At 35.8% G+C, this 23,358-nt stretch overlaps 1 protein-coding gene across 4 annotated transcripts in view; it reads left to right on the forward strand.

Moving 5' to 3' along the window:
• The window catches only part of SREK1 (splicing regulatory glutamic acid and lysine rich protein 1), a 47,782-nt gene that overhangs the window by 11,034 nt on the left and 13,390 nt on the right, over positions 1-23,358 (forward strand). For 2 of the 4 annotated variants that reach the window (XM_049864745.1, XM_049864738.1), the window contains exons 3-9: positions 4,119-4,234; positions 10,522-10,686; positions 10,820-10,998; positions 12,214-12,344; positions 13,218-13,332; positions 19,087-19,206; positions 19,591-19,971. In XM_049864745.1, the coding sequence (XP_049720702.1) occupies positions 4,119-4,234; positions 10,522-10,686; positions 10,820-10,998; positions 12,214-12,344; positions 13,218-13,332; positions 19,087-19,206; positions 19,591-19,971 (1,207 nt within the window). Of the gene's footprint in view, positions 1-3,404; positions 3,832-4,118; positions 4,235-10,521; positions 10,687-10,819; positions 10,999-12,213; positions 12,345-13,217; positions 13,333-19,086; positions 19,207-19,590; positions 19,972-23,358 lie in introns of those variants that run through there. The other 2 variants (XM_049864750.1, XM_049864757.1) reach the window with 2 other exon arrangements.

Genomic DNA, 23,358 nt, shown 5'->3' on the forward strand with positions numbered 1-23,358 from the left:
CAATAGCACAGGATTTTGTATTATGTTAACTCACTACTGAGTTGAAAGTAAGAATTTATCAGCGTTGCTTTGTTGGAATTCCTGTAGAATTTTTCGTACGTATGTATCTGAGAAGCCTTGACCCTGATTTGTCATAAACATTCAAGGTTATGGGTGTGGAGATATATTTTTTGTTTGCTTGTTTTACTTGATAGTAATGAATAAAATGCACATTCAGTTATTGCTGTTTAATATTACCATTTGGGGACAAAAATCTGAGCATATTTTTATTGCAGTTTAGTTACAAGTAAGTATATATTTTAGAACACTAACCTGTAAAATAATTGGTATTAGAAAAGCATTCAGATATACATTTTTCATTAATTAAACTAAATGTGACAGATGAATTTATGGAACCTGAAGAATTTCACAGTGAGCTGATAAAAATCTGATTATGCACTGCAAGCAAAGAAATAATGCATTGTTGTCCTAAAAAAATAGCAGTGTGAGTTTGAAGTAAATAAAGAGGAAAGAGTTGCAGTGGCTTAAGTTCTGTAAGAAGAGAATATACTGTATTGCTCTAAGCAGTTCTCTGTTAACTTCACTGACTGCATTCCTTTCTTGATACTGTGGAAACAGCATTAATGACAGAAACGAGAAAACTGCAGAATTAAGGTTTAGGAAAAGTGTTCTCAGTTTCTTTCAATTTGCTGTTTTTTAGTACAGACAGTAATGTGAAAAGATCCTAAGCTGTAAAAGTAATGTTTGATGTGTAATAGTTTCATACATACCAAGCATTAGCGATTGTTAACTAAACATGCCATTTCAAAATAAAATACACTTTCATTATACTCGTCCAAATGTGACCTCTTTTTTATTTTTATTTTTTGTTGCGTGCATCTCAGATTTCTTTTTATAAATGTTAGCACTTAGAAAAAGATAAGGTCAAACCTAACAGGGGTGTCAGCCTAATAATCATCAGTCATAACTTTATGTCCACATTTTCTGGTAGATGGATTTTGACTATTAATTTGGTTTTGTATGTTTTCTCTATGTGATATTTGTGCATTATTAGATGACTAGACTGGCCAAGGCAGACCTGTTACACTTGCCTGAGTTAGGCATTGTTTGCCATGCCACTAAACCTGCCGTCAAGTGAAACCTTCATTGGGGAAATGAGATCGGAGTCTGAACCGCAGAAGATGGACGCCCTGTCTCTGTTTTTTATTGTTTTACTTTAATTTCTTTTTCTTTATTTTGTCCCTTTTTTTTTTGTTTTGTTTTTGTTTTTGTTTTGTTAAATCTCTTTCACTTTAACTTGTGAGCTGGTTTTCCAGTTCTTTGTAAATGATATTCCATTAAAGGTTCATAACATTGTGTTGCAGATTATATTGGGAGATGATTAGCAGAACTCAATCTTAAGATAAAATAAATTTTCATGCAGCAAATTAGAATACATTGTTTTAAAGCTCAGTGTGAGTCTTAATTGGTGTTGATAGACTGATCAGATACAATGTGTTCTCGAAACACTAAAACACTGGTAAGAATCTTAGGAACACTTTTTAATCTCAATTGCAGTTTTTTTCTAGGTTTGTGTCTGTCATAAAAATTAGTTGAATAGCTCCTAATTTTTATCCTTCCCCTTAGAATTTTAGGAATACACAATCATTAAGGAAAATAAGAAAATTTCATATAATAATCAGAGGGTAGGAGAAAAGAGACTTTTATTATAGATGAGAACTGATTTCCCTAATTTATGAAGACTTTTAGCTGCTTACTTGGGGAATGAATATTTGCAAAGTTGTAACTTATTTGCACATGTGTTTTTCTGTTTGCTTGAACTTTTTGTTGACACAAATTTTCAGAGGCTACTAGTTTTTAAATGGATTCTGAGATTTAGACTAGTACTTTCATATTGAGAGATGTTTTTTCCTCTAAGTTGTCTTTGAGGAATATAGTTTGGGAAATTGGAGGTAAATTTGATAGAATTCTACCTTGGAAATTAGCAATGGAATTTTTTTTCTTTTTTAAATTATCTTTAATGGTAATTAGAAAAAAGTATTACTGTGCTTCTAGTTAGACATAAAGATTTAAGTAACTTTATTACAGCCCTGAGAGGCAAACAACCTACTGGTACTTTATTTAAGCCATAAATGAAAACCTGTAATATTAAGTAATCAACTTTTGGCCTGTGTTGAACACCCGTTTTGTTTCTTCTACGGATAGCTTTGCTTGTTAATCGACAAGTAATATTAAATTTACAGCATTACTAGATTGGAACTAGTCATAAATTGGGGTTACTACCTAAGCATAGGGCTTGCACCCAAAAACCTCAGTTAATTTATCAAGATGTATTCAAGTTTTGCAAATTTTTCATTAAAAAAAAAAAAAAAAACTTCTTTATAATGGATTATCAGTTCTGATATCTATAAATAGTATATATGTGAGTATATATACATACATGTGCTAACCTTAGTAATAAACAAATTATTTTTTGATGTCTTTAGTAAGGTCTACCTACCTTTTGTTTATGCATGTTAAAATCTGTGCTTGTGCAGAATTTACATTGAAATAACAAAGTAACTTTGCTTTTGTAGTTAGTAAATTAAAGTACTATAGAATTAGATGTTGCAAAGCTCAGAAAAAAGTAGACATTTGCTAAAGCTAATAAATTTTTATTCTGTTGCTATAAATAAAACATAACCATTATTTAAAGCAAGTTTTAAAATCTGTCTTGAATTCCATCCATGTTTAGAGATATATTCAGATAATATTGTTTAGAGGTTTATCCCTGCACATCTGGTGGTTTTAAATAGGATTTTTACCAGTAAAACCCATCGTGGTGCTTTTAAAAATTTACTCTGTATGCTATAAACAGTTTAGCGAGGTTTTGTACGCCGTGTTTTAAATCACTTTTAGAGAACTCATAATGGAAATGTGTAGCCACCTACCATATAACTATGAATTAGTTCTTCTAAAATATCTGTAGTCAATTTTTTAAGAAATACTTTTTTTTGGGTAAGATATATGAGCAGGAAAAATATGTGAATGTTGTAGTCCTTATCAAAATTAATTGACTAGAATTCAGTAATTAAATATGGCAAGTTGATGTTTCTATTTCAGAGTGTGTTTTTCATTTTTTAGGTTGTGAGATTTTTTTCCTTCTAAGTATCTAAGATTATTTTAGTGTTACTGTTGTTATTGTTATTAGCAGTTAAAATGTTTATAAACAAGACATTTAGGCATTAACCACCCCTCTTCGGATAAGTATACATAAATCAAGTCTAAAATTTAACTCTTTAAGAAGGTACCTGAGATTAGGGAACTTTTTTCTTCTGTTGTTACTCTCAAAAATTTTAGCAGTTTCCCAAGACATGTTCTTCAGAACTGGATTCTTTTAAGCATCTTTTATGTTATTGGTGAGCTGCTTTATTAACTGAATGGGTGTAGTCTTCCTTTTAATTGAAGGTGATTCAAGAAGTAGGTTTTTGTTTTCCTTCTGTCTACTAAAATTAAATGGATTTCTTTGGAGGGTTATCAAAATTGTTTTATCACAACAATTAGTTTCAGTAACAGGTTAGGGCACTCATTAAGGAACAGATTTCAATTCGCACATATTTGTTTTTTCTTTTTCTTTTTTTTGACTAATTTGGTTATTTGCCATTTCTGGGGATTAAACTTTAAAAAATGTTCTTCTTTTCTGTATCTGATGTTCTGTGTGCTATTAGTGATGCAGCCAACACGAACGGTTGTCATGTGTAACACAACTTTCGATCACCGCGAAAACACCGTCCTGGGAAAGCGTCCATGCTTGATATCGTTTGGTTCATGAACATTAAGTTTCCAGTACAGGTGACCCATAGCTCAAAGTGTTAAATAATTGTCTACATTATTCAATTTTTAAAATAATATTCCATTAATGAGATTGTTAGTCTTTGAAGTTTTGCTCACTTTTATTTTTCCTAGTAGAGCAGGATAAAAAGGAAAGACTTAAGTTCTTATTTATTTCTTTATATGGATCTGATAGATAGATTCATTTATTATTATTATTTTTTAAGTAGAAGGGTAATTGTAAAATCATAGTGTAAAGTTTGTGTGGTGTTTCTGCTTTCTGTAATGTTTGGAATTTGCCTCTGCAGGTAAAATCCCAGAGGAATCCAAAGCCCTTTCTTTATTGGCTCCTGCTCCAACCATGACAAGTTTGATGCCTGGTGCAGGGTTGCTTCCCATACCAACCCCAAATCCCTTGACTACGGTATGTACTATCAGCATTCTTATAAAAGAGACAAATGTTCAACTGGGCAGTCATTTGAATAAAGATCTTAGAAAGTAATTTCTGTTTTGGATCTGTTATTTTTTAAAATGGAGAGGATCCAAAAACTACTTAAATTTTTTTCCCCAAGTATGACTGACTGACACTCCCTTTTGGTATTGAGTATTCATTTAAATTTGAGAACACAAATAGGTTATTAATTAGAAAATCAGTTATTGAAATTTAGCATTTTAGATAGTATGGGGAATTGGAGGATCCATGTAACTGGACCTTGAGTATATCCCACCTGAATTTAGAGACCATCTGAAGAATAGATTTGATGCATTGAACACTAGTGACCGAAGACCAGACAAGTTGTGGAATGACATCAAGGACATCATCCATGAAGAAAGCAAGAGGTCACTGAAAAGACAGGAAAGAAAGAAAAGACCAAGATGGATGTCAGAGGAGACTCTGAAACTTGCTCTCAAACGTCGAGCAGCTAAAGCAAAAGGAAGAATTCATGAAGTAAAAGAACTGAACAGAAGATTTCAAAGGGCGGCTCGAGAAGACAAAGTCAAGTATTATAATGACATGTGCAAAGAGCTGGAGATGGAAAACCAAAAGGGAAGAACACGCTCGGTGTTTCTTAAGCTGAAAGAACTGAAGAAAAAATTCAAGTCTCGAGTTGCAATAGTGAAGGGTTCCATGGGGAAAATAATAAACGATGCAGGAAGCACCAAAAGAAGATGGAAGGAATACACAGACTCATTATACCAAAAAGAATTTGTCGGTGTCCAGCCATTTCAAGAGGTGGCATTTGACCAGGAACCGATGGTACTGAAGGAAGAAGTCCAAGCTGCTCTGAAGGCATTGGCGAAAAACAAGGCTCCAGGAATTAATGGAATTTCAATTGAGATGTTTCAACAAACAGATGCAGCGCCGGAGGTGCTCACTCGTCTATGCCAAGATTATGGAAGACAGCTTCCTGGCCAACTGACTGGAAGAGATCCATATTTATGCATATTCCCAAGAAAGATGATCCAACCGAATGTAGAAATTTTAGAACAATATCATTAATATCAAACGCAAGCAAAATTTTGCTGAAGATCATTCAAAAACGGCTGTAGCAGTATATTGACGGGGAACTGCCAGAAATTCAGGCCAGTTTCAGAAGAGTACCTGGAAGCAGGGATATCATTGCTGATGTTAGATGGATCCTGGCTGAAAGCAGAGAATACCAGAAGGATGCTTACCTGTGTTTTATTGACTATGCAAAGGCATTCGACCGTGTGGATCATAACAAACTGGATAACACTGCGAAGAATGGGAATTCCAGAACACTTAATTGTGCTCATGAGGAACCTTTCCATAGATCAAGAGGCAGTTGTTTGTAAAGAACAAGGGGATACTGATCGGTTTGAAGTCAGGAAAGGCCTGCGTCAGGGTTGTATTCTTTCACCATACCTATTCAATCTGTATGCTGAGCAAATAATATGAGAAGCTGGACTATATGAAGAAGAATGGGGCATCAGGATTGGAGGAAGACTCATTAACAACCTGTGTTATGCAGATGACACAACCTTGCTTGCTGAAAGTGAAGAGGATTTGAAGTGCTTACTAATGAAGATCAAAGGCCACAGCCTTCAGTTTGGATTGCACCTCCACATAAAGAAAAAAATTTTCACAACTGGACCAATGAGCAACATCATGATAAATGGAGAAAAGATTGAAGTTGTCAAGGATTTCATTTTGCTAGGATCCACAATCAATAGCCATGGAAGCAGCAGTCAAGAAATCAAAAGACGCATTGCATTGGGTAAATCTGCTGCAAAGGACCTCTTTAAAGTGTTGAAGAGCAAAGACGTCACCTTGAAGACTAAGGTGTGCCTGACCCAAGCCATGATATTTTCAGTTGCTTCATACGCACGTGAAAGCTGGACAATAAATAAGGAAGATCGAAGAAGAATTGACGCCTTTGAATTGTGGTGTTGGCGAAGAGTATTGAATATACCATGGACTGCCAAAGGAACTAACAAATCTGTCTTGGAGGAAGTACAAGGAGAATGCTCCTTAGAGGCAAGGATGGTGAGACTGAGTCTTACATACTTTGGACATGTTGTCAGGAGGGATTGGTCCCTGGAGAAGGGCATCATGCTTGGCAGAGTACAGGATCAGCGGAAAAGAGGAAGACCCTGAACGAGGTGGATTGACACAGTGGCTGCAGCAGTGAGCTCAAGCATAACGATTTTAAGGTTGGCTCAGAACTGGGCAGTGCTTCGTTCTGTTGTGCATAGGGTCGTTATGAGTCAGAACTGACTGGAGGCCACCTAACAACAACAACAACAACAACATGTAATTGGATTTCTCAGTTCATGAGGACTAAATCCATCCAAAAGACATGAAATGATCCACAATCTTGATAACGGGAAAAATTATCTCAGAAAAGCACTGTCTGACATTGAGAAACTATAACAAGGTGAAGACATGGCCAAAATATTTTTTGATTAACTATAAGGAGTGAAGTAGTGATTTAATACTTCCTTCGTGATTTCAAAGTGGGGTTAGAAAAAAAAGATTTTACTCTTACTGGGACCTTTGGATTTTTATATAAAAGATTCTGGTCATAGTTATTTTTTTAAAAAGGCCATTCTTCCCCCCGAAACAAAATCCAAAAGTCACCATAATTGAAAGTTGAATCTAGATTTGTGGTGATAGGTAGTGATTTCATAAGCTGTATGATGTAGTTAATTTATTCAAGTAATACACACCATTGTTCTGCCAGAGACCTTTTAAATTGAGTGTCTCATCATTTGAGTAGGACTTCTGGAAGTTTTACTGAGTATATTTTCGTGTATTTTAACATACTAATTCTAATTCCAGGATCCTCACTGTTTTTTGTTTTTTTTTTTTACCTTTCCCTAGAAAATATTTTGCTGTCTTGAAAATTCTTGGAGTTTGTTTGGCGATAATGTAAACTTTTTATTTAATTTGTTGCCTGAGGGGAAATGGCATCTTCTTAATTCAGCTGTAGACATCTGGTATTATAAAACTTAATTTATGAAGAATAAATTCAGTTAGAAAATAGTAGAAAGGTAGCCCATTGTGATCTGGCCTCTGGTTACCTCTCTGACCTTTTTTCCTACCTCTTTTTATTTGGCTTGCTGTACTTCAGCCATATGGCCTTGTTGTTTCTTGAATATGCCAAGCATATTTCTGCTGTAGGGCTTTTGCATTTATTTCTTCTGCCTAGAACATTCTTTTCCACACATTAAAAGGATCACTCTTTCATGTAAGTTTCTGTTTAAAAGTCACCTCCTTAGGGAGGTCAGGGCTTTTATGTCAGATCGAAAAAGTGTTATGTTTGGAGTTTAGATAGTCTTTTACCCTTCAGAGACCGAAAGGGAGACTGAATATAGCCCTTGGACCAGGGCTAGAAGATATGCTAATCTAAGAACAGTATTTTTATTGTCACAGAACAGCCCTGTCCAATAGAAATTTCTTTGATGATGGAAATGCCTGTATCTGTGTTATCTAATTGGTAGGCAATAGAATTATGTAGCTGTGAATTACTTGAAATATGACTGATGTGACTGAGGAACTGGAATTTGTTTTTTGTTTTTGCTTTTATTCATTTTTTTTTCCATTTTTAATATTTTTATTTTTAAGTGAAAGTTTACAAATCAAGTTAGTCTCTCATGCAAAAATTTATATACATTTTGCTATATACTCCTAGTTGCTCGCCCCCTAATGAGACAGCATACTCCTTCTCTCCACTCTCTATTTTTGTGTCCATTCGGCCAGCTTCTGACCCCCTCTGCCGTCTCATTTCCCCTCCAGACAGGAGCTGCCAACATAGTCTCATGTGTCTACTTGATCCAAGAAGCTCACTCCTCACCAGTATCATTTTCTATCCCATGGTCCAGTCCGGTCCCTGTCTGAAGAATTGGCTTTGGAAATGGTTCCTGTCTTGGGCTAACAGAAGTCTGAGGACCATGACCTCCGGGGTCCTTCTAGTCTCAGTCAGACCATTAAGTCTGGTCTTTTTACAAGAATTTGAGGTCTGCATCCCCCTTGCTTTCGTGCTCCCTCAGGGGTTCTCTGTTGTGTTCCCTTTGAGGGCGGTCATTAGTTGTAGCCGAGTACCATCTAGTTCTTCTGGTCTCAGGCTGATATAGTCTTTGGTTTATGTGGCCCTTTCTGTCTCTTGGGCTCATAATTACCTTGTGTCTTTGGTGAGGAACTGAATTTTAAATTTTATTTAATTTAAATTCAAATAGCCATATGTGATGTGGCTACCATACTGGACAACAGTATAGAAGAATCATGTAATGAAAAGAAGAGAGACAGGAAAAAGTTCCTAAAAAAGAACTGAGTAGTCTTTAACATTTGAAAAACAAAAGGGTTAGACTAGATGATTTGGAAAAGCTCTTTTCAAGTCTATAAATACATGGCTCAGTGGAGAAGTTCATAGGTCAAGGGGATTTTGACAACTGGGAATACCTGGAAAGGACTGTTTAATGCTTTAAATCCATGCAAACTAATAAACAGTAAGAATTATATTTGTGATTTAGCTTAACTGTATGTGTTAATTCTCTTGCACAGTTAAAAAAAAAATTAATGTATGACCCTCAATCATCTGAGTACCTTAGACCTTAGAAGACAAACAAAAAAAAAAACCTGTTGCCATTGAGTCGATTCTGTTTCATAGCGACCCTATTGGGCAGAGTAGAACTGCCCCCATAATGTTTCTAAGGTGCCACTGGCAAATCAAACTGCCTGCCTGCCTTTTGGTTACCAGCTGAGCTCTTAACCACTGCGCCGTGGGGCTAGAGAAAGGGGTATGATTACAGAAGCAACACATGGAGAAAAGGCTAGGCCCAGAGGGTGGTAGTCTGGACTCAAAGAGATCTCTCACCTATGTTTAACTAAGATATTTCCATAACTGTGTGATCTATCTTGAAATGGTGGTAGTGAGCAATACATCTAAGATCTGTCAGCTACCACAGATTATAATAAGTATGAAGGAAAAGAAGAGTGACATGCAGAGAGTAAATGGCGTGGTAGGGAATAAATCAGGCATCTTATATAAGGTCAGGGAAAGCCTCTTGGAGGTGATGATTTTACCTGACACTTGAAGGATTCATCACTCAGCTGGAGGAAGAGCTTTCTAAGCAGAAGGGACATCAAGTGAAAAGCCCTAAGGTGGGCAAAACTTGTGTATTTGAGGAGCAGAATGGTAGTCGATATGGTTGAAGCAAAGTGAATGAGGGGGGAGGATAGTGTGTGTTTTAAGATGAGATTGAAGGGCACTGATTATGTAGGTTTTTTTAGGCCACGGAAAGGAGTTTGAATTTTATTCTGAATTTAATTCGAAGCTGTCAATGGACTTTAAGCCGGGGTATAACATAATTTGACATGTTTTGAAAAGATCATACTGGCTGCTGTGATAAACATAAGTGAAATTGGTTTCATAAGCTTCCATTTTCACCTTTATGAAGTGTTGTCACTTAAGAGTTATTGAATCTTAGTAGTTTTGTAACATTTGCACGTAAAGAGAAAGCTCACATTTTTCCTGATTAATATGAGTGGAAATGAAAGTGGTATGTTTCTTTTCCTTGAAGGAGCTTTTTGTTAATTCTAAAATTTTTCTCATTTTCAAATCCAGAGATCTTCTGTCTCCTCTAGTTAAGTTTCACTAAAAATAATACGTAGTTTATGCTTGAACTAAAAACTGAATTTAGTAATATTATGGAAAGATCATTCAAAGAGCTTTGTCTTTTTCCTGCTGTAGTATAAAAAAAGTTAGGGCTTATATTTTAGATATGGTAGGTAAACTTTGTTTCTATTTAAATGTCCATGGTGGTACCCTGCCTTTACCACATGGTAGCTGAGTAGCTTTGAGCAAATTATATAACTTCTTTATGTATTTTTTTATCTATGAAATTGGTATTATAATAATACCTGTCTCTTGGGATTGATAAAAAAAAAAAATGATTGTTGTTGACTGTTAGGAACTCATTTATACAATTAATGTTGAATGACCGTGACATGTTTTTAGTGTCAGGTTGAAAACTAGTTAAAATACCCGGACACTTAATATGTTTCTGATTACATTGAAAACTGATGTGACCTTGCTGTCTCAATAATTCAGAAATATACATGAGTTAAATTTAGGAATCTGTATACTCCTTCCATTCTTGCTGAGTTGGTTGATCATTTCTCTTCAAGATTAGAGAATGCTGATTTTTGATATAAATAGAAAATCGGTGCTTTTTTTTTTTTTATAGCTTGGTGTTTCACTCAGCAGTTTGGGAGCTATACCAGCAGCAGCACTAGACCCCAACATTGCAACACTTGGAGAGATACCGCAGCCACCACTTATGGGAAATGTGGATCCTTCCAAAATTGATGAAATTAGGAGAACAGTCTATGTTGGAAATTTGAATTCTCAGGTAACTAAGAAGAAACTGACTGGTAGTAGCTCATTTTTTTCCCTCTTAAAAATCTTATCAGTTGCTGAAGAAACATTTACCTGATTTTTTTTTTTTTTAAGAATATAACTTAAGTGTCACTTTCTTTCCTCAGACAACGACAGCTGATCAACTACTTGAATTTTTTAAACAAGTTGGAGAAGTGAAGTTTGTACGGATGGCAGGTGATGAGACTCAGCCAACTCGGTTTGCTTTTGTGGAATTTGCAGACCAAAATTCTGTACCAAGGGCCCTTGCTTTTAATGGAGTTATGTTTGGAGACAGGCCACTGAAGTAAGAAACCCTAAACAAAGAAATTTTAATAGTTTTGAAAAAATTTTAAGTAATTTTGATGTAATTAAGGCTTTTTTTTCTTTTTTCTTTTTTTCTTTTTAATAGTAATTGGCAGTTTGTGGAAAGGAAGACTTTGTGTTAAGTATAAATGAAGTGCATGAGATACTTACCATTTTAGCCTTTAAATTCCTAAAGTTGTATTGGAAGACATTTATGTTATTTTCTCTTTTACAAGGTCTAATTTAATCTTAACGTGTCGTTGGTATACCCTACATAACAATTGTAGGTATATTCCCATAAGCTATAACAAGTCAGGTTGATTTTGCATCGTGACTTTAAGCTAATGGACCATTTAACATGTGGGTTGAATCAGAATCATAAGAAATTTGGTAAATTCAAAATTCCAGGAAGAAAATAATGCTAAGTACATGTAAGTGTTTTAAATCAAACATTCTGAGTTTTAAGGTTTGCTTACATTCTTATTTGCAAAATGAAAAGTTTATGTAGCCTTTCAGATATTCAAGACTAGAAATTCTTTGACACGCAGGTGATTGAGGCAAACGTAGTTTTTTCAGAATTTCATATAGATAATTGCCTTAGTTATATAGTTTGATCAGGATTTTGGTTTTATAGGATAAATAACTCTTCTTAGTGAATGCTTTTCAGTGTGGGAAGGGTGAAACAAGACACACCAAATTTATTTATGTGCATCAGAGAAGCTGCTGTGGCCTAGTATGGGAAGAGTTGTATCAGCTGTCTTTCTCATTCAAAGCTGTGTCTAATGCTGCTGTGGTCTAGGGTTGATTAAGATGGTGCACATAATATACAGCTTCCCTTTTATCCTCCCAAGGTTCAGATACTATGAACAAAATCTTAAAATTTAGAACAGAAATGATTCATTTTAATACTGGTGTCAAGATTTTAATTTGTTATAGATATGTGGAAAAGCACTTGCTTTGGTCTATTCGAGTTGTTAAAGAAGTCATCCAAGGTTCACTTTTTCTTTTTTTATCCTTTGCTTTTGGCTTTGTTAATAAGAGATAATGGGAGGTGGGAATGGGTGCTTAATCATGGTTTTGGAGTTGTTTTTGGCTATTTATTTAATGTTCTTGCAAGCTATCCTCAGATTTGTAGATATGCCTATCATATAAACGTTTGTTTCATGTTTTATAAATTATGATGTGTATTTTTGATATGCTAATATTTTTAATTTAGAATAAATCACTCCAACAATGCAATAGTAAAACCCCCTGAGATGACACCTCAGGCTGCAGCTAAGGAGTTAGAAGAAGTTATGAAGCGAGTACGAGAGGCTCAGTCATTTATCTCTGCAGCTATTGAACCAGGTAAGGCCATAAGTTGTTACGTAGGTTGTAGGTTAAAGATCATAGAAGGTTAGAACTGGAAGGAATTTTAGAAATTATCTTGTTCAGTCCCTTCGTTTTACAAAGAAGACTGAAACTCAAGAAAGAGTAAGTGACTTATTTATGTCAAAGAACTACTTAGCATAAACATTGTCTTTTCCCATTACACTGAATTGAGGCACCTTAGTGTGATTAATCAGCCCTTTATATCTTAATAATAAAATCAGTGCTTAAAACTAATTTGCTTGGAGCAAAATATAAATGTTGTTATGAAGCTAAAAAAATAAATATATTTAAAATATTATGGCTAAGCAGATTCCATTTTCCTTCAAAGCTTTAGTTTTAAAAATAGAAAACAGAGCCCATGATTTATAGGAAAACAACAGATACTCTGTTTTAGCAAAATAAGAGAACACATAATTAAACTTTTGTGTTGCTAACCAAAATGATTTAAAAATCCAATCTAAAAATGTCTAGGGGGTTTACATTTGAACAAATTTTTACATTAAATTTACGCTCAAGCTTCAACTCTAAGCAAAATAAATGAAAAATGAACTTAAAATCTCTGTCATAGAAATTACAGACATGTTATAATCGTACATTATGGCAGCAACAAAATATTACGCACAGCTGTTTATAATCATGTGGTTTATATGTACTGCTGCAGGGTGGCTGCACTCAACGAGTTTGTGCAATGACTTTCTTGGATGTTTCTGAAGGATAATTGCACAGGAGGAGGATGTACAGAGAGTAGGCCCCTTGCACTATATGTGGTACATTCCACTTGTGCCTGATTATTAACTGGGATCTTTAATTGTTCTGAGCTTACACTGCAAAGTGGTTTTTTCCTCCCAGAGTCTGGAAAGAGCAATGAAAGAAAAGGCGGTCGATCTCGTTCCCACACTCGTTCAAAATCCAGGTCTAGCTCAAAATCCCATTCTAGAAGGAAAAGATCACAGTCAAAACACAGGTGAGAATTTCTGGTATGATTTTAAATTTTTTCAATTTTATATTTGAAATAATTAAGATTTTTCTGAGTTTTTGTCAAAAAATGAAAATTTTGACATTTTAGTAGAGTTCACCTGGAACTGTGGTTACCATTAAATATTGTTAACAATACTGTATGGTTAAGAGTGAAATTTTGTATAGGTTGATGTTTGTTTTTTAATGTTTTAACTAATTTTCAGTTGTAGAAGTTAGTGTTCTGTTCAAAGATGTTCTATTCCTGGTTTTTCTAAGAGTGAACTAATCTTTATACAGAAGTGTCAGAAACTATTTTCATTCTTCATACTGAGAAAAGAGCACATATTTAGTGGTGGTGCTGAAGCTGCACCTTTTTGTCAGTCCCGTCCCCCACCCCCCCATTCACTTAAGGGCTGGGAATCCCAGCCCAGCTCTTGGTGTCAGACAGTTACCTATCTCCAGTACCATGTGTCAAATGGTATATTTTAAGTTCTTGGTAAGTTCTAGGAATAAGCCTTCTCTGCTCACTTTTGGACGTGAAACCCAGGAGTAACTTGGAGCTTTAGCTCCAGCTGTTGTGCTTACACTCTATCTTATTTTTGAGAATAGCTGTCTTATTTTAATATTCTGTCTGTTATCTTTCATTGTTTTGTGTTTGATGGAAAGGGAGCCTCAAAATGTAAATTCGCAATATTGTCTTGATTGGAAGTCTCTTAAGGATTGTGTCTAAAGTGATAAATTCTTTTGTCTTCTTTGAGGTATGTAGGTAGCTTTTGTTGAAATGTAAAAATGTGTATAAAACCCATTGCCGCTGAGTCAGTTCTGACTCATAGCGACCATATAGGACGTAGTCCAACTGCCCCATAGGGTTTCCAAGGCTGAATCTTTACGGAGGCAGACTGCCACATCTTTCTCTCATGGAATGGCTGGTGGGTTGAACTGCCAGCCTTTTGGTTAGCAGCTAAGTGCCTAACTACTGCACCACTAGGGTCGCTAAAAATGTGTATAGTGAATCTTAATTGCATGTTATGTATGCACATTCTTATACTAATGTCTAGAGAGAGAGAGAAAAGGAAATAGTGTGTACATGTGTGTGAGCTTGATGTGGGAGTATTAGAGGAGAAGGAGAGTTTGAAGAGAGAGGGAGCAATATGTTGAGCCTCATCAGCAAGCTCAGTTTAGTCCATTTTTCTGTGATGACTGAGGAGATTCAAGGAATGAGATGGCAAAATAGGGTATTTTTTCTTTGACAGCAGTACTGTACTTTAGATATATACTGGTGTATACATGTTTATTATTCTTAGTTTGCAGAGTCTCCTTTGGAATGTAGTTTTAAACTATCTCCCTCCAGTATCTTGTAGTAAGGCATCTTGGGCACCCCGTGAAGGAAGTTGTTTCATGTACAAGGAATAGGGCTAAGGTAGTGCGGCAGAAACAAGAAGGAAAGTGGTACGTAAGCAGCAGTAGTACTAGACTATGACTGTTCCCATGTGTTGATAGGATGTGGTGAGGGTAAAGGAGATGAAGGAAATAGAAAACTGGGCAGGAGAGTTACGACTTCTTTTCTGAGGATAAAAAACAATGACTTTAATCTCATTTTGTATTGAGTACAAGAGCCATGTTTCAAATCTGATATACGTTAGTGTTTTTCTGAGGCTGGGAAAAAACCAGAATCTTGACTGTTAACATTGTTTCCTTGACAATCTATGTGAAGTCTTTTTCTTTTAAATTATAGCAGATTATTTAGCTATCTACTTCAAGGGTTTTGTTCTTACCATTTTAAGTATATTTGGATTTTTTTCCATGGGAGTGCTTTCATGTAGATCTATCTAACTGTGCAGCATTAGAAATTATTTCCTATTTGCTTCTTTGTCAAAGTGGAAAAGATATATAGGGAAACCTGTGAGAGCTGGAACTCGACAGAACTGCCTTGTTTTTCCAGGTCTTGCAAGTTTTCTACCTTTGACAGGGTGCAGTGTATGTATGTGTGTATGTATCTTTTTTTGGTCAGCATATTCTGTTTTTAAACACAGGGTGTAGAAACACACGTGGCCTTGACTAGGTTCATGAACAAATACAAAAGAGAACAAGTTCTGTTTAAAGGGAAAAAAGAATTTCTTACCTGAAAACATTTGACTTAAGAATTTTGGCTTGGAACCATCTATGAAGGAGCCCCTGGAAATGGGGGAGGGGGGGTGATAGACCTTTCTTGGCTTCCCTTCCTCTGCTACTGGGAGTTGATACTCAGCTTTGGCTCTGACCCACTAGACTTAGTTGGGGGCGGGGGAGCTTTTTGCTCTTGAAGGCCCATCCTTTCCTGCCTTCTCAGCATTTTCAGATGCTTCTAGAACCTCTCCCCCCCGCCCCTTTGTATTCTTTCCCCATTCCTCCACTTCTTATGGTAAGAGAAAGAAGGGGTTTCTTGTCACTTTGAGCTTGGCTAGGACTGGAGGAAGATGTGTTTCTACCATGTCCAGGTAAATTTTGATAACGTGTTTTTTCCATGGAGTATTAGAAAATATGGGTAGTACTGTAATTGTTACATTTTAAGCTAAGTAGCTTTTACAGGCCAGCATTAGAACTATAAGACCTTTTATAATGTTTTAATGGGAAACAACTGATTTACAAAATGAAGCTTGATTCAACATCTTGGTAAGTTGCCCTTTATTTACAGGCTAATTTTAAAGTGTAACTTTGCAAATTCTGCCAAAAAGGTGAACTGCTAACGATGACTCAAATCAGCTTGATCTTTGGTTGGATTAGATTTTCTCTTGACTTGAAGGTTTTAGCAGTCTTAATCAGAAAACTTTAAGGCTGCCAAGCCGGTGAGATAGAGATATTTAATGATAGAAGTAAATAGCCGTTATGCTGAGTGAAATTAGTTGCAAAAGGACAAATATTGTATGAGACCACTATCATAAAAAAAAAAAAAAATTTTTTTTTTTTTTTTATCATAAGAACTCAAGAAAAGGTTTAAACACAGAAGAATACATTCTTTGATGGTTATGAGGGTGGGGAGGGAGGGAGAGGGGTATTCACTAGTTAGATAGTAGACAATTATTTTAGGTGAAGGGAAGGTCACCACAATACAGGGAAGTCAGCACAACTGGAGTAAACCAAAAGCTAAGAAGTTTCCTGAATACAGCCGAACATTTCAAGGGACAGAGTAGCAGGGGGAGGGGTCTGGGGACTATGGTTTAAGGGGACATCTAGGTCAGTTGGCATAACAAAGTGTATTAAGAAAACGTTCTGCATACCACTGGAGTCTTAAAAGCTAGCAAGTGGCCATCTAAGATACATCAATTGGTCTCAACCCACCTGAAGCGAAGGAGAATGACCACCACCAAAGACACAAGGAAATTAAGAGCCCAAGAGACAGAAAGGGCGATATAAACCAGATACTCCATCAGCATGAGACTGGAAGAACTAGACGGTACCTGGTTACCACCAATGACTGCCCTGACAGGGAACACAACAGAGAATCCCTGATGGGGCAGGAGAAAAGTGGAATGCTGAACTCAAATTCTAGTTAAAAAACCAGACTTAATGGTCTGACTGAGACTGGAGGGAACCCAGAGGACATGGCCCCTGAACTCTCTGTTACCCCAAAACTGTAAAACCATTCCCGAAGCCGGGTCTTCAGATAAAGATTAGACTGGACTGTAAGACATAAAATGATAACTGGTGAGGAGTGTGCTTCTTAGCTGAAGTGGACAAGAGACTGTGTGGGCAGCTCCTGTCTGTAGGCGAGATGAGAAGACAGGGAGACAGGAGCTGGTGGAATGGACATGGGAAATACAGGGTGGAGAGGACGAGTGTGCTGTCACATTGTAGGGAGAGCAACTAGGGTCACATAACAATGTGTGTGTAAGTTTTTATATGAGAAACTGACTTGAATTGTAAACCTTCACTTAAAACACAATAAAAAAAAGAAAAAAAAATGGCATAGTTACTCTTGAGTAATAATATTCAAACTCTGAGGACCCATAGGGTAAGTAAGGTGGGAGGCCAAGTGATCAGGATTCTATTATTAATATTTATTAAGGTTATGATTACATTTTTTAAAAGTCGTTTCTCAGGTTATGATTGAAAATCACTGGTTTGAAGAAAACAAAAGATCATTTATATTTTTCATGAGGTTAACTGGAACGGAAATCTTAAATACTAAGATTTTTTATTAAGCACATAGAAGCAAAGGCACTTTAAAAGATTACCCTTATGTGTATATCCGTAAATGGACTAAAAATGTTCTAAGTTTTGTCTTAATAACCTACTACTTGACTCTCGTGTATCTTAGGTTACTAGTGATAAAGATTTCAATGAAATGTGAATTATCTTCTTGTATTAAAAATGTGGCATGAAGACCTGTCTTTAAAGCCATGTAAAAGATGAATAGCTCAGTTGAAAATTAGGTATTGGAAAACAAATTTTGGCTAACTGAAAAGTGTGTTTAAAAAACAAGATTTTAGTATTAATTGAGAAATATCTGGAGATTTTTCTGTTTACCTAGCATACCACAAGCATAATCATTTAACTGTATGTGTTTCTCTTATAGATATTTGAATTTTAACTTAAAAACATAAAACTATCAGGATGAGTTTTAGTTATATAAAGCAAATTTTTGGAAGTTCATTTGACCTCCTTGGAGTAAAACATTTAAAAGTTTACGTTAATTGTTAATAATGATGATGATAGTATTGAGAGTTCAGAGTTTTGAGCGTTTACTTGGTGCCAAAAGATTGCTAGGCAATTTTACATACATTTTCAGATTTAACCCTCAGGACAACCCTAGGAGATTTAGGTATGATTTTTACTCTGCTTTGTAGAAGAAGAAACTCAGGCTTAGAGAGGGTAAGCAACTAGTTCTCCTAAGTTCTCACTAGCTAGTGGGGCAGAGCTGAGCTTCAGAGCCAGGTTGTCTGACTCCAAAGCCGGCAAGTCTGATCACTTTGTTATTTAAGTTGTGTTGAGTACATTTTATTATGTGGCAATAAATAGTTCCTAGGAAACCTCATTATGAAAAAATCACATGATGAAAACAATTATTGCAGTGGGGAAAGAAGGGAACTTAGAGAATTTCAAAATTGGGATAACAGTTGTTTTTCTTACAAGAATTCCGGTAATAAAGGTTTCTTTTAATAGCTATGTTTATACTTTAAAATCAAGGCATTGCAAACCTGACATTTGCTTATATCTAGCTTTTACTCACAGTAGTGATTTTTATTTTCCTGTCACACTAGTACTATCATTAGTACTGTATTTCCTTTTCTATTGTACTTAATGTATCTGTTACGACAGATACCTTACAGCCATTATAGAAACTGTTGAACCATATCACCACCAGTCCCTGTCAAGATAAGTTATAATCAGAAACAGTCATAATACATGCAAGTCAAGTTCTTTTCTCTTGAATTAGAGACAATTTATGATATGAAAATTTGGACTGTAGGAGAGATTTATACTAATTTGGGGCGTATAACAGTTGGCGAAAGAAAACCACACCTGGAAATATTAACTGAAGTCTGACATAGAAAATGAATTATTTCATTGTTTCTATCTTTGTGTTCTGGATAATGAAATATCTAGTAAAGTTTTCAACAAGTAAATTCATTTAACTTAAGTGTCATAGTAGGGAATTTAAAAATATTGATAAATACTGTTGGGATAGGTTTTAGAATTCTTATTTGAAAGATATCTTAAATTTTTTTAAATTGAAGTTCTAAGAACAAATTTTGATGTTCTAACAATTGTTTTTCTTTAGGAGTAGATCCCATAATAGATCACGTTCAAGACAGAAAGATAGACGTAGATCTAAGAGCCCACATAAAAAACGCTCTAAGTCAAGAGAGAGACGGAAGTCAAGGAGTCGTTCGCGTTCACGGTGGGTTTTAGGGGAATTATGGATTTTTTCATTGGCTTGGTTTGTTAAAAATACGTTGTGGTTTAGGTTTCTAATGAGAGAAATAAAACTTTTTTCTGATTGTATTAGTAATGTAGGATTAATATTGATTGCCATTGATTTGGATCGGATTGTTAGTATCACTAATGAGGCTTCCGAACTGCTCACGTCAGCCTGTTAATTGTTTCATTTAATAGCTTCATGCACACGAGTTATGTAGAAAGTTAAATACGAAGTCTATAGCCATTACAAATTGCATTGTGTTGGTAATCGTTGAGGAAAGGCAAGGAAACCCTTTTTCTGAGGTGAGGAGGTAGAATGATTTTAGTTACGAATTTACGTATTTATTTTTGTTTGTTTTTAAAGGGACAAGAGAAAAGACACCAGAGAAAAGATCAAGGAAAAGGAAAGAGTGAAAGAAAAAGATAGAGAAAAGGAAAGGGAAAAAGAGAGGGAGAGGGAAAAGGAACGTGAAAAAGAAAAGGAACGGAGTAAAAACAAAGATAAAGACCGTGATAAAGAACGAGAAAAGGATCGGGAAAAAGACAAGGAAAAGGACAGAGAGAGAGAGCGGGAAAAAGAGCATGAAAAGGAGCGAGACAAAGAGAAGGAAAAAGAACAGGACAAAGAAAAGGACCGAGAAAAGGACAAATCCAAAGAAATAGATGAGAAAAGAAAGAAGGATAAAAAATCCAGAACACCACCCAGAAGTTATAATGCATCAAGAAGATCTCGTAGTTCCAGCAGGTTTGAAAATGCTTAAAATTTTTATCAAGGGGTTTACTGATGACAAAATGAAAGCATAAATTTTAACTGAAGTGGAAGAGATTATCTTACACAAGTGGAAATTAGTACAATAACGGCAGAAGGTTTTCCCCTAATTGCAGAGTAAACATTTCTGTATTAAAGAGATTGCCCCACTATTTGAATTTATGAAGAAAAGATGAGATTGGACAAAATTTTTGAAAAGTTTTAGCAGTACTTTTTAATCCACGGTTTCCATCCTCTTCTTATTGTTTATTTCTTTAGGAGTGTGGGATGGCACAGGCAAATATTTTTATAAAAATATAGAGGAATTGAACTTTTAGGCTTCTGTATTGCTCTGGAATAGTGTGATAAATCTTAATACGCAAAGTGGCTTTCAAACTTGAAGTGTTTGTCCTTTTTGTCATCTAAATTTTTACATCTCTGTTTTGTTGAATGCGAGAAATTTAAATTTTGGTTCTCTTATTTGGCAGTTTTAAGGAATTTGCTTTTTTCTTCGGGTTATTCCTCTAATTTATTAATAGGTATACTCCCACCAGGTGGTAGTAGGTTGCCATAATAACAGCTGCAAAATGAGGACCTTCCTTGAGATATTCAAGATTATCTAATCCGATATCCGTTTCCCCAGATAACCATGACTATAAATAAATGGGAGTTCTTAATTTGTGTTAAACTATATCTTTTTTTTTTTTTTTTTTAACTTTTAATTTACTTTAGGTGAAGGTTTATAGAACAAACTAGCTTCTCATTAAACAGTTGATACAGGTATTGTTTTATGACATTGGTTAGCAACCCCATGACATACATGTCAACCTTGCTTCCCTATTACCATCTTCTTTGTCCCCTCCTGCCTTCTAGTCCTTACCCCTGGGCTGGTGTGCCCCTTTAGTCTCATTTTGTTTTATCATTCTGCCTAATCTTCGGCTGAAGGGTGAACCTCAGGAGTGACTTCATTACTGAGCTAAAAGGTGTCTGGGGGCCGTACTCTCAGGGCTTCTCCAGTCTCTGTCAGATCTGGTCTTTTTTGTGAATTAGAATTTTGTTCTACATTTTTGCCCAGCCCTGCCTGAGACCATTTATTGTGATTCCTGTCAGAGCAGTTGGAGGTGGTAGCCAAGTACCATCTAGTTGTGCTGGAGTCATTCTGGTGGAGGCTGTGGTACTTGTGGTCCATTAGTCCTTTGGACTAATCTTTCCTTTGTGTCTTTGGTTTTCTTCGTTTTCCCTTGCTACAGATGGGGTGGGACCAGTGGAGTATCTTAGATGGCTGCTTACAAGCTTTTAAGACCCCAGATGCTACTCACCAAAGTAGGATGTAGAACATTTTCTTTATGAACTGTGTTATGCCAGTTGAGCTAGATGTTTCACGAGACCATGATCCCCAGCCCTCAGCCCAGTAATTTGGTCCCTCAGGGAGTTTGGATGTGTCTGTGAAGCTTCCACGACCTTGTATGGGTAAAGTTGTGCTGACTTCCCCAGTCTTGTGTACTATCTTACCCTTTACCAAAGTTACCACTTATCTATTGTTTAGTCTTTTTCCCTCCCCTCTCTGGTAACCATCAAAGATTGTTTCTTTCTGTGTGTAAACCTTTTCATGAGTTTTTATAATAGTGGTCTCATATAGTATTCGTCCTCTTGTAATTGACTTATTTCACTCAGTATAATGCCCTTCAGATTCATCCATGTAGTTTGATGTTTCATGGATTGATCATTGTTCTTCATTGTGTGTAGTATTTCATTGTGTGTATGTACCATAGTTTATCCATTCATCTGTTGATGGGCACTTATATTGTTTCCATCTTTTTGCTATTGTGAGTAATGCTGCAGTGAACATGGGTGTGCATATGTCTACTCGTGTGACAGCTCTTATTTCTCTAGGATATATTCCTAGGAATGAGATTGCTGGATCGTATGGTATTTCTTTCTAACTTTTTAAGGAATCGCCATATCGTTTTCCAAATTAGTTGTACCATTTTACACTCCCACCAGCAGTGCATAAGAGTTCCAAGCTCCCTGCAAGCCTCTCCAACATTTGCTATTTTCTGTTTGGGATGAGATGATATCTCATTATAGTTTTTAATGGCTAGTGATCATAAACATTTCCTCATATGTCTTTTAGCTGCTTGAATGTCTTTAGTGAAGTTTCTATTCATGTTCTTTGCCCATGTTTTAATTGGATTATTTGTCTTTTTGTTGTAGAAGTATTGGATTTTAGTGTAGATTTTAGAGGTTAGACCTTTGTCAGATTTGTCATAGTCAAAAATTTTTTCCCAGTCTGTAGGTACTCTTTTTACTCTTTTGGTGAACTTCTTTGTTGAGTGTGTTTAATTTTTAGAAGATCCCAGATACCTAGCTTGTCTTCTGGTGTTTGTGTATTGTTAGTTATGGTTTGTGTGCTATTTGTGCCATCCATGTATTAGGGCTTCTAGTGTTTGCCCTATTTTTTCTTTCATGGTCTTTATAGTTTTGGGTTTTGTGTTTAGGTCTTTGATTCATTTTTAATTAGTTTTTGTGTATGGAATGATCCTGTTTCATTTTTTTGCAGATGGACATAGAGTTTTGCCTGTACCATTTGGTAAAAAGCCTGTCTTTTCCCCATTCGATGGACTTTGGGCCTTTGTCAGAGATCAATTAACTGTAGGTGGATGGATTTATATCTGGGTTCTCTATTCTGTTTCATTGGTCAGTGTGTCCATTTTAGCAGAACAGGCTATTTTGACTACCACAGCTGTATGGTAGGTTCTGAGGTCAGGTAGTACAAGGCCTCCTACTTTATTCTTTTTGTTCAGTAGTGCTTTACATATCTGGGGCCTCTTTCCATGTAAAGTTAATGATTAGTTTTCTGTCTCGTTAAAGAATCATGTTGGTATTTGGATCGGGATTGCGTTGTATTTGTTGATTGCTTTTGGCTGAATTGACATTTTCACAATGTTGGGTCTTCCTATCCACGAACATAGAATGTTTTCCCATTTATGTAGGTCTCTTGGTTTCTTGCAGTAGTTTTATAGTGTTCTTTGTATAGGTGTTTTATATCCCTGATTAGATTTATTCTTAAGTATTTTATTTTTTTAGAGACTATTATAAATGATAATGCTTTCCTGATTTCCTTTCATAGTTCTCTTTATTGGTGTATAGGAATCCAACTGATTATTGTATGTTTATGTCGTGTCCTTCTACTCTGCTGAATATTTTGGTTAGTTCCAGTAGTTATCTTGTGAAGTCTTCAGGGTTCTCAATGTATAGTATCATATATCCTCAGATAGGGATAGTTTACTTCCTCCTTACCAATTTGGATGCCCATTTTCTCTTTCTTGCCTTACTGCGCAGGCTAGGACTTCCAGCACAATGTTAAATAGGAATGGTGGTAAA

The sequence above is a fragment of the Elephas maximus genome, chromosome 2 (assembly GCF_024166365.1).
Source record: "Elephas maximus indicus isolate mEleMax1 chromosome 2, mEleMax1 primary haplotype, whole genome shotgun sequence".
NCBI lineage: Eukaryota > Metazoa > Chordata > Mammalia > Proboscidea > Elephantidae > Elephas > Elephas maximus.